General features: G+C 38.7%; 1 protein-coding gene across 1 annotated transcript in view; it reads left to right on the top strand.

Moving 5' to 3' along the window:
- Positions 1-12,425, top strand: part of ELAPOR2 (endosome-lysosome associated apoptosis and autophagy regulator family member 2) — a 196,938-nt gene that overhangs the window by 151,666 nt on the left and 32,847 nt on the right. The window contains exon 15 of the mRNA XM_036762173.1: positions 4,707-4,880. Coding sequence (XP_036618068.1) covers positions 4,707-4,880 — 174 coding nt within the window. The remainder of the gene's footprint in view (positions 1-4,706; positions 4,881-12,425) is intronic.

The raw sequence follows: 12,425 nt of genomic DNA, 5'->3' as shown, positions 1-12,425 counted from the left end.
GAGGAAAAGGAAGCAGAGGTCAAGCGCCTTGCCCAGAATCACATTGCTAGTAAGTGTCTGAGTCCATATTTGAACTCAAGCCTTCCTGATTCCAGATCCAACACTCTAAATACTGTCCCCGCTAGCTGTGTTTCAATTACTTTTTAAAGTTTAAAATGCTAAATAAATGTAAATTATTAAATATATTCAAGGATATAGATAAGAAGACATGGAGAGGCTGTGATCTGCCCCACTGAAGTGTATACTTACACTGAGGAGATCATGAATCCATCTAAGTATAGATGAATTATGTTATAAACTCCTTTAATACAAGCACCTTGTTTTATCTAAAGTTGTTTTTTCCCCTGGGCCTAACACAGGGCTTCACACACATTACACGCTTTACAAGTATTTGTTGAACTGAATTATATTGAATTTTGCATATTGCTAACATAGTTTTATGTTAAATATCCTTTCAGTCCTAGAAGTGTCCACAAGAGATCTTCTTTTTCACCAGGACATAAGCAGACACTTTCAAATTTTATTGTTTTGTTTTTGTCATTTTAGTTGTGTCCAACTCTTTATGATATCATTTGGAGATTCATCTACATGGTTCAGAATGATCCCAAAAACCAAATAGAAAAGGAGAAAAAAAAATTATTGGGTTTGCTTTGTGCCAAAGGCAAAAGACAAAATCCCTAGCATCTGGATTTGTCCCTTTCTTCTTTACTTATGACCATCCACTGTTGACCCTCACAACTGAAGAGGATAAGTTTGAGACTCTGGACATCTCCTTCATGTATTAGGGTTGAATTTATTGGCAAAGATACTGGAGAGGTTTGCCATTTTCCTCTCCAGCTCATTTTACAGATGAGAAAACTGAGGCAAACAGGGTTAAGTGAGTTGCCCAGGGTCACACAGGGGGTAAATGGCTGAGGCCAGATTTGAACCAGGAAGATGAGTCTTCCTGACTCCTGGCCTGGCACTCTATCCACTGTACCACCTAGCTGTCCTACCTACAAAATTAAATTGTCCTTTTTACTTTGGGGCTGTAATAACATGATTGGAGGTGGCTAGTATAATAGGCAAGCCACCTACTCCCTCTTAGCTAGCCCCTACCTTTGGAATGTAGGTAGTACCATTATTTTCCAATTTCTCTTCAGCTGGCTGGTAATGACTTTCCCTTAGTCAATGCCTCTACCCCTTCAGGGCCAGAGCTTCCAAAAAGGATAGTGGGTGGAGTATCTGTCATGTCTTCCTCTTAGCCAGTACTGGTTATTTGATTCATTTTGCCTTATGGTAAAAGAAAAACTTGATCTAAACTATTACTAAATCAACACTCATTGAGATTCTCTTGCATTTACTCAAAAGTCTTGTATAAAATCATAGCATTTTAGACTGAGGGGTCAGTCTTTGGTCATTTTGTCTGGCCCCCTTCCCCTTCTCCCTTTCCTTTTCCTCTTCTTCCTCATGCTTATACAGCTGTTCTTGGTTCAAAGTTCACTATACACTTTATTGTCTCTAACCTTCCCAAATGGAAAGAAAAATCCCTGTACTGCATTTTTTTGAAATCCATGGAACTATTTCCTGGAGACTTCTTTTGCATTCAGATTCCCACCTCTAAAAGCCCCTTTGAGTGGGAGGGAAGAAAATAACCAAGGCAGAGAAAATAAATTCTACCTTATATGAAGGAGATGTCCACAGAATCTCAAATTTATCCTCCTGGGGTGTGAGAGCCAACAATGGATGGTCATAGGTAGAGAAGAAAATGACAAATCCAGATGTCAGGGAATTTGTATTTTGCTTTTTGGCATAAAGCAAGCCCAACAATGTCTTTCTTTTAAACTTTTCTGTTTATTTTTTGGACATTCTGAATTATGTGGACGCATCCCCAACCTATTTATCTGGACCTAATTTTTCTCTAAAACTTTGGTCCTATATTAGTTACAACTTGCCTGATGGATACCGGCACCTGGATTTCCTGCAACATCCAAAACTCCCCGTGTCCTAAATAAAACTCATTTTATTTCTTCCCCAAACCACCCTTCCTTCCTCTTTCATGATTTCTATTGATGGCACTGCCACTACCTTTATCTTCACTTAGGTTTACAACTTTAAAGTTACCTTAGATTCTTCCTTATCCCCATAGTCAGTCACTCACCAAGCCTTGTTGCTTCCACAGTGTCTCTTCAATATGTCTCCTCTCTCCAAACATGTAACCTCTATCCTGGTTCATGCCCTCATCATGTCCCTTCTTCATGCCCTTATCATGGCACCTCTCTCTATGACAATAGCCTCCTAATTGGTCTCCCTGAATCCATTCTCTTTCATTTCTAATCTAACTTCCATACAGCGGCCAAGTTGATATCCTAAATGGTAGGTGTGACCATGTTACCCACCATTCAAAGATCACAACTTATTACCTCCAGCATAAACAGCAAACTTCTCAGCCACATTCTGGCTTCCAACTACCCTTTCAGTTCTCTGTAGAACATTCTCTCAACTCTATGACTTCGCATATGTGGGCTCCCATTCCTGCAATGCTTTTCCTTGCCTCTGCCTCATAGAATCTCTAGCTTCCTTCAGAGAACACACAACAGCAATATGGTCCCTATCTCTTAGCTGCTCACAAATTACTCCAGCTTACTCAGGGGAGGAGGAGGAGCCAGTCCCCACAAAGTCTTGAACGTTGAGGTGAAGCATTATGACAAGCTGAAGTGGCCATGTGTAGCAACAATCTGCTAGCAGCTGCTGTAGGGGTGTAAGATCCACCAATAACCAGCGTACAGAAAGTTGCCAACACAGATTCTTTTGATCTGCTTTACTAAGGAAAGTAGCGTTGAAGGGGTTAACAATTTTATTTCAGTCCAACATACAAATATCATTCACTTAGTTCAGGGGAAAAAGCCAGAGCCCTGAACTTCAGAGCTAATACAAACAAATGACAAACATCAACAGACAGACCTTGTCTGATTCAAATCTCAATGCATAGTTACCAGGGTTTAACAAAGTCCCAACATCTGGGTTTACAAGGTGGAGGGCTCTTAACTACAACTGCCCAGAGTCTCCACATCAGCACACCTCCAACAGTGAGAGGCCCAAGCAAATAGTTCTGTTCTTTCTTTTTATGCACTCTTTAGCCGTCATCAAACATCATCTGAGCGACCAGAACTGAGGCTCCTACTATTGGCTCTGGTCTTAGCAACTCCCCTTAGGACACTGAGAGCTTCACACCCACATAGGCTTAGCACCTAGTAGATAGGGGTTTGGGCCTGGGGCTTTGCACCTGGTAAGGCTCAACCAAAGACAATTAATCATTTTAAAACAGTAAGAAAGTCCCAACTTAATTGCTATTACACCGTGGCTCCTACTTGCTATGAGAACCTCTTGGTCGGAAGAGATGTTGGGAAGGGTGGCATAGGACATAGACACTTGTTGCTATTCTCAGTTGAAAAGGCAATGTTAGTTCAAAGTACTTTATTTCTTAGTTACAATCATAGTTCTCTTCTCACAAGTCATATCTTTATTCCTATCTTATTTATTATAGTTGGAAATAAAAAGGATGTAAAAACAAAAGATTTAAATAAAACATTTTTGAAGTATCAGATCTAAAATTCCATGACAACTTAATATTCTACTACAAACTGATCTTCAAAAGAAAAAAAAATAGATTTATTTTTGATGCTTGCTCTCCCCCTCACTCTCATTCCTCCTTTAGGAGTTAATAAATTGAGATCCATGAGCTTGTTTTTTTCTTTTTAAACAGTATTTTAATATAATTGGTTTTCTTTGTAATACTGTGTATTTCATTTTATGCATTTAAAATATTGTTCTTTCTTGGTAGTACATTCCTATAATCTCTGCTACTGAGGGACCTGAGGCTGGTGGATCTCTTGAACTCAGGAGTTCTAGCTTTGGTGGGCTAAGCTAAGTGACAGCACCAAGTCTGACATTAATGGGGTGAGGCCCCAGGATTGGTGAGGAGGGAACCACCAACTTGCCTAAGGAGCAGTGAAGTGGCTCTGGCCAGGGAATATAGAGTAGGTGAAAACTTCCATACCGATCAGTAGTGGGATGGAGCCAGTGAGTAGCCTAACCTGGGTGAAGTAGGGAGACCCAGTCTCCAAATATATGCATACATGTATACATATATGTGTACACACATATAACACATGCACACATATACAGCACAATACTGATACATATATGCGTAACACATATGTAATACATATACAGTGATATGCATGCCCATATATGCACACATACTAATAGATACACATGCACGCTTATGTATGACGTACATACACACATTTATAACATATGCACACACTTAACATTGAGAAGGGCTCCATGGGCTTCACCAGACTGTCAGATGAGATCATGACACAAAAAACGTTCGGAATTCCTGTCCCAGCCAAATGTAGCAAACTCCCAAAGGGCAGGAACTATTTAGTTTTTGTCTTGTTAGCCATGGTTCATAACACAGTGCCTGGCTCATTGTAGGTGCTTAACAAGGGTATAGTCAATTGCGTCTAAACCCACCTGAGGAAAAAGAGCCAGAGCTCAGGAATTCTGGGAAGAAACAGGAGACTTTCTGAGGCAGGTCTATAAGAGCTTGTTACAAAGTATATTGTTGAGTAGAATGAACTTTCTGATGCTGTCCTCACTCAGCAATGATTTCTCCTGTCTTCTTGTTTTTGTATTTGTCTTTTCATCTCCTACCAAAGGACCACACAGTTTGCTATAGTGACTGCTCCCTGTCCTACATGAAAGAAAACCAGAGTTTGCACTATGACTTCAGCAACCTCAGCAGCGTTGGTTCATTAATGAATGGCCCGAGCTTCACGTCCAAAGGAACCAAATACTTCCACTTTTTCAACATCAGCCTGTGTGGTCATGAGGTGAGCTCTGACTGTCAAGTGTGGTCTGTGCGTGTGTACAGGAGGGTGTTGGGGGGTGGGTATTGGAGTAGCTTTTCAGCTTTAATTGAGTTGGTATTTTATTGTCTTGGCAAGGAAGGAAAAGGCTGCATGAAAACTCTCAGAAAAATGTCAGGACTTGAGTGTAGTTTGCTCAGAGTCACTTGTCACATTAGAGCTGCCTTGTCCATTCTTTAATTGAGCCAACAAAGAATTTGACTCCAGAAGCAATGGGTGAAGTGATAGGCATATTATGCAGGAAAAATTCCTTTAAAAATTAAAAACAAAAGTTATGTCAGTCTCATCAATGCCAATTATTTCTTAGGTAACCATGGTTTTAATGTTCCCTACTTTATTCTGTTCATTTTATAGACAATGTGATTTTTAAGGTTGATTAATTAATAAGACATTGGAAGCAGCTGACCTTTTAGGACATTTTCCAAATCAAAATAGAGCAATGTTATGTAATGACAACTATAGTCATCAGGAAGAGGTAGCAATGTACAGTAGAAAGTCACTGGCTTCAGAGTCAGAGGTCTTGGGTTCAAATTCTGAACTGCTCCCCCCCCCCCCCGCCCCCGCACACCTGTGAGTCTCTGGGCAAATCATCTAGCCTTCCCAATCCTCAATTTCCTACCAAATGATGAGAGTTTCAGTAAATGGATTTTGGGGTCCCATCGACCTCTAGATTTTTGATCCTCTAATTTTTATGATTCTATCATACTACACAGTGATTTCTGTTAAAGCATCAGAAATAAATCTGATTTTTAATTTTGAAGATCAGTTTGTAGCAAATTGGCTGTCACAGAATTTTAGGTCTGATCCTTTTAAAAAATTATTGATGTCTTCTGTTTTTTATGTTACCTTTATTTCCCAATATATCCTTCCATCCTCACCTCGCTAGAGAATCATCCCTTGTGACAAAGATTGAAAAAGAAAGGGGGAGAGGAAGCATTTCAGTAAAACTAATCAACACACCATTTTAGTTTGATAATATGTGCAATACGAATTGATTTCCCTTCCCTACCTTTCTTTTCTTTTTTGCAAGTTTGGGAGGGACTGGGAAATTAATATACTGTTGTCCTTATTTCTTCTTCTATCATTCATACCCATGCCCCTAGTTGTCTTTATCCAGTATTATTAGCTGCACAGTGGTACTATGTAGCATCTCATACCAAGAGAGTAAAACTGAGGATGTGACCCTGAGTGGGTCATCATCTAAAATAGACTTAAAAACGTAGGCTACAGTGTCATATTCTAATTTTGTGTATGCAGGGCGTTACTTGCATTTTGTTTTTTTTTTAAATAATTTTTATTTCTTTTGTTAATATTTTCCAATTATATTTACAAATTTTAAAATATTCATTTAAAAATTTTTTGAGTTTTAAATTCTTTCCCTCACCCCTTGAGGAGGCAATCAACGATATTGATTATATGTGTAAAATCTTGCAAAACATATTTTTATACTAGCCATGTGTAACAACAATGTTGCTTGCAGTGACTGTGGAGGCCAATAAGACTAGCACACAGGAGGGCTGCTAGCACAGGTTCTTTGATCTGCTTTTCTAAGGAAAACAACTTTAAGGGGTTAACAATCTTACTTTAATTAAACATGCATACATCATTCACTTAGTTCAGGGGAAAAAGTCAGCACCCTGAACTTCAGAGAAAATACAAATAGAAATTATAAACAGAAATTATAAGCAGAGAAAATAAAACAAATCAACAGACAGGCCTCTAGCTGTCTGACCAAGATAATACATTCATAGTTACCAGAGAGAAAAGCACCAGCGTCTGGGTTTTCAAAGCCGGGGGGGGTGCTCCTTAACAACTACCCAGAGTCTCCCCACAAACACTCTTCCAGTGAGTGAACCCTCAAAGCAAAATGCTAACCTCTGAGTATATATGCACATGCTTCTTCAGGGTCAGAGGGTGTCACAACCATGTGACTCAAACTCATGTGACTTAGGCTTTCTTGTGACTTAAGCAGATCATCAAAGACTCTTGATTCAATCAAAGACTATTTATTGAAACAAAGGCAAGACTCTAAGGCACTTGATTGCCTTAGTGCTGAGAAGCACTGCAAAAGAAAAAACAGCAAAAAGTCCCAATTTGCTTGTCCTTACACCATGTTGCAAAGAAAACACATATATGAACACAAATGAGAAAATAAAGGAAGTGAAAAAAAAGTATGCTTTAGTTTGCACTCAGAGTTTATCAGTTTTTTTCTCTGGAGGTGGACAGTATTTTTCATCATGGGTTCTTTGAAATTGTCTTGGATCATCATTTTGATCAGAGTAGCTAAGTCTTTCACAGTTGATCATTGTTATAATATTTCTATTACCATATATGATGTTCTCCTGGTTCTGCCCACTTCACTTTGCATCAGTTCATATAAAGCTTATTATTTCTTATAGCACAATAGTATTCCATCACAATCATATACCACAACTCATTCAGCCATTCCTCAATGGATACCAATGTTAAATTTGACACCACAAAAAGAGAAGTTATAAATATTTTTGTACAAATAGGTCCTTTCCCGCTTTTCTTTGATCTTTTTGGGATACAGACCTAGTAGTGGTATTCCTGGGTCAAAGGATATGCATGATTTAATAGCTCTTTGGTGTAATTTCAAATTGTTCTCCAGTATGATTGGACCAGTTCACAACTCTACCAACAGAGTGCATTAATGTCCTCATTTTCCCACATCCCTTCATTTTCCTTTTCTGTCATGTTAGCCAGTTTGATATGTGCAAGGTTATATCTTAGAGGTGTTTTAATTTGCTTTTCTCTAATCAGTAGTGACAGTACATTTTTTCATGTTACTATTGATAACTTTGATTTCCTCTTCTGAAAACTGCCTGTTTATATCTTTGGACCATTTATCATTGGGAAATAGCTCTTATTTTTTTTTATAAATTTGGCTCAGTCCCTTATATATTTGAGAAATGGGACCTTTATCTGAGAAACTTGCTATACATTTTCACCCCAGTTTCCCATTTTCCTTCTAATTTTGGCTGCATTAGTTCTGTTTGTACAAAACCCTTTTAATTTCATGTAATCAAAATTATTCATTTTACTTCCTGTGATCTTCTCTATTTCTTTTTCGATCATAAATTTTTTCCTTAACCACAGATTTGATAGGGAATTTTTTTTCCCCATACTCTAATTTACTTGCAAAATAAGTCTAAATCACTTATCCATTTTGATTCCATTTTTGTATATATTATAAGATGTTTGTCTAGGCCCAGTTTCTTCTAAACTGCTTTCCAGTTTTCTCAGAAATTTTTTTGTTAAATGGTGAGTTATGTCCCCAGGGCTTAGATATTTAGGTTTATTTATATTTTATTTCTCCACTTTGTCTTCTCTTTCCCACATTTCCCCCTTCATTTATTTCTCACCATTTAATTTCTTCTTTCTCTTCTTTCCTCTCCCACTCTTCTGCCATCTCCTTTTCTCTATCTGTTTTTCTATTTGCTTCCTCCTCTTCCTTTTTCTTATGCTCATTCTATTTCAGCTTTAAAATCCCCCATTTTAATTTGTGTCATTTTAATGTGGCATGACTTTGAGAGTACAAATAGGAGTAAAAAAAAAAAGCTTGTTAAGGATTTAGTAAGTGTCTTTGTAGAGAGCATTTTTCTAAGTATTAGGATATATAGAAATGAATGACAGTTCCAATCTTGTTGAGCTTACAGTTTTGTGAGTGAAAGCAACTTATTAAAAAAAAATTAGCAAAGCATGACAACGTAGAACAGGGGAAGGAGCACTAAATTTGGAATCAGAGGCCTTAGGACTGGATCTTCGCTCTGACTACCTCTGTCAGCAGTGGTGTCGTGAATAAAGTGCTAGGCCTGGAGTCAGGAAGACCTGAGTTCAAATTCAGGCCCAGACATGTTTTAGCTGTGTGATCCCTGGTAAGTCACTTAACCTCTGTTTCCATAACCTTCCTCAACTATAAGATGAAGATAGTAGGGGCAGCTAGGTGGTGCAGTGAGTAGAGCACGGGTCCTGGAGTCAGGAGTTCAAATCGAGCCTCAGATACTTGACACATGTACTAGCTGTGTGACCTTGGGCAAATCCCTTAACCCCAATTGCCCTGCCAAAAAAACCCCCAGAAACAAAAAAAAAAACAAGACGAAGATAATAATAACATCCACCTTGCAGCGTTGTCATGGGGATCAAATGAAGTAATGTTTGTAAAAAGCTCTTAGCATGGTGACTGGCATACAGTAGGTACTATATAAGTGCTTATTCTCTTCTCTTCTCCCTTTTGTGACATTGGGCAAATCCCTTCACCTGTCTAGGCCTCAGGTTAACTAATCTGGAATACAGTGAAATACAAAGCTAGACAGAGTATATGACAGACTCAGAGTCCTTGGACTTGGGGTTGAATCTCACCTCTGCCACTTACTAGTGACCTTGGGTAATACTATTAATTTCTCTGGGCCTCAGTTTCTTATCTGTCAGTTAATCAGTAAACATTTATTAAGCATCTACTATGTGTCAGGCACTGGACCAGGCACCAGCGCTAGTATACAAAGAAAGGTAAAAGACAGTTCCTCTAGAAGTTAGGATTTTAGCTGGGACTTGAAGGAAGTCAGGGAATTAAATCAATCAATAATCATTTTTAAATGTCTACTATGTGCCAAGTATTGTGCTAAGCACTAAGGATACAAAGAAAGGTAAAAGACAATCTCTGACTTCAAGGAATTATGATATAATGGAGGGGACAAGATGCAAACAAATACACATACATACATATATATATTTGTATAGATATACATATACTCTCAAACTGTCTGCAGGATAAATAGGAAATAATGAACAGAATGAAGGCATTAGAATTAAAAGGGGTTGGGAGAGGTTTCCTGTAAAAAAATAGGATTTTAGTTGGAACTTAAAGGAAGCCAGAGAAGTCAGGCAAAGATGAAGAAAGAGAACATTCCAGACCTTGGGGATGGCTAGAGAATATACCCTGGTCTGAGAGATGGAGTGTCTTTTTTTTTTTGAGGGGGGAAGGCAGGGCAATTGGGGTTAAGTAACTTGCCCAAGGCCACATAGCTAGTAAGTATGTCACGTGTCTGAGAACGAATTTGAACTCAGGTCCTCCTGACTCCAGGGCTGGTGCAATGGATTGAAGGTTATGTGATAGGGAGTCAGGTGTAAAAAGACTGCAAAGGTCGGTGAGGGCTAGGCTATAAAGGACTTTAAAAGCCAAATTTTGTATTTGATCCTGGAGGTGAAAGGGAGGCATTGGCATTTATGGAGTAGGGCAGTGACATGGTTGAGAATTAGGAAAATTCGTTTGGGGGTTGAATGGGGAATGGATTGGAGTTGGGAGAAATGAGACAGGCAGACTCTCAGGAGGCTCTTGCAATAATCCAGAATGAGGGCCTGTACCATAGTGGTGGCACTGTCAGAGGAGAGAAAGGTGCATATACAAGAAATGTTGCAGAGATTAAATCAACAGGCCTTGGCAACAACTTGTATTTGGTGTTAGTTAGGAATTGAGGATAACTCCTATGTTGTTAGTCTGAGAGACTGGGAGTTTGATGTTGCCCTCCGTAGTAAGAGGGAAGGTGGGAAGTGATGAGGGCTTTAGAGAGAAAGATAATGAGTTCTATGTGGAACCTTTTAGTTTAAGATGTCTATTAGACATCCAGTTTGAGATTTCTGAAAGGCACTTGGAGATGCAAGACTAGAGGTTAGCAGAGAAGTTGAGGCAGGATAAGTAGATTTGAGAATTATCAGCATAGAGATGGTAATTAAATTACCAAGTGACATTTTATAGAAGGAGAAGAGAAGAGGTCCCGGGACAGAATCCTGAGGGACACCTATGGTTATAGGATGTGATCTGGAAGAGAATCCAGCAAAGGAGATTGAAATGGAGAATTAGGAAGAGGACTAGGACAGAATGGGAACCTGAAAACCTAGAAAGAAGAGAATATCAAGGAGGAAAAAGTGATCATTTGTGTCAACTGCTGCAGAGAGGTCAAGGAGAATGAAGGTTGAGAAAAGGCCATTGGATCTGGCAACTCAGGGATTATTAGTGACTCCATTGTAGAATTGGGGAAGACTTTCCTGAAGAGGGAACAATTGAATTGGATCCTTTAAAGCATAGTTAGGACTTGAAAGCTGAAAATGAAAGGGGGCAGTGTTGAGGTCTGGGAGATTCATTCTAGGCGTAAAAATCAGTCTACACAAAAGCATGGAAGCAGGATATATACAGGGGATAGCCATTAGTTCAATTTGGCTAGAACATACTCTATGTGCAGGGAAGTACCATGAAATAAGGTAGTAAAAGTAGGGCAGCATTAGGATTGGGAAGAGCCAAAGTAGTAGGTTGAAAATACCCAAACTATCTCATTCATCAATTCTTTCCTTCAACAAATATTGATGAAGCGTATGTTGTATAAGTCAGGGCTTCTTAAACTTTTTCTACCCATGACCCCTTTTCTCCTGTTTCGTGGCCTGAGGGAATATGCAGTGCAAAATGTGCGTGCTTTGTGTTCAGAAACAAGGCTGTAATGAAGTTGTGTGATGCAACATGGGCAAGTGCTGCCAGAAACACCTTCAATTAACTAAATCAATTAATTTTTGGTCATTATGCTTTCAGAAACCTTTTACTGTTGCCAAATTTTTTAAGCAATCCATATGGAGTTGCGACCCACAGTTTAAGAAGCACTGGGTAAGTCATTAGGAATATAAAAATGAAAAATGGAGCACTTCTTTCCTTCAGGGAGTTTATAATCTAATAGAGAGAACACAACAGGTACATCAATCATATGCTATGAGACAGAATGTTTAAGGTGTACACGTTACCTTTCTCAGTCTCAGTTTCCTTATCTGTAAAACAGATAATAATAGCATCTGCCTCACAGGATTTTTGTGAGGATCAAATGAGATAACATATTTAAGTACTTTGCAAACCTTAAAGTGCTATATAAATGCTAGATATTATAAATATGATGGAGATTCCAGTTTCTTTCCCTTTTCCCCATTGCCTGTAGGATAAAATACACATTCTTTAGCTTGGCATTATTTTAAGCCCTCTGCAATCTGGTTCCACCTGCTGTTCCAAACTTATTTTTTATTGCTTCTCTTCACCAGCTCTGTATCATGCCAGCCAAACTAGCCTACTTGCTAATCGCCAAGCTTAACATGCCATCTGGTACTGCCATACTTTTTGCATGGGCTGCCTTTTCCCTGTACCTAGAATGCATTTCTTCCTTATCATCTCTGCCTCTTGGAATTCTCATCTTCCTTCAAGGTTCAGTCTAGGAGCCATCTCCTATGTTAAGATTAGAACTCCACATTTGCTAGTGTTCTCTCTCACCTCAAATTACTTGGTATTTCTTTTCTGAATATATATTTTGTCCTTACAGAATGTAAATACCTTGAGTTCAGGAACTCGTTCATTTTTCTTTCTTATTCAGAGAAATTGTTTTGTAACCAATTATTATTTTGGGATCCAGGTTTTTCTCTCTATTCCCTCATTTAAGGTTCAGCCCCTGTAAAAAGTCA

Source organism: Trichosurus vulpecula, chromosome 5, assembly GCF_011100635.1.
Source record: "Trichosurus vulpecula isolate mTriVul1 chromosome 5, mTriVul1.pri, whole genome shotgun sequence".
Lineage (NCBI taxonomy): Eukaryota > Metazoa > Chordata > Mammalia > Diprotodontia > Phalangeridae > Trichosurus > Trichosurus vulpecula.
The sequence above is the reverse complement of the archived record's forward strand: the minus strand, read 5'-3'. Positions and strand labels throughout refer to the sequence as shown.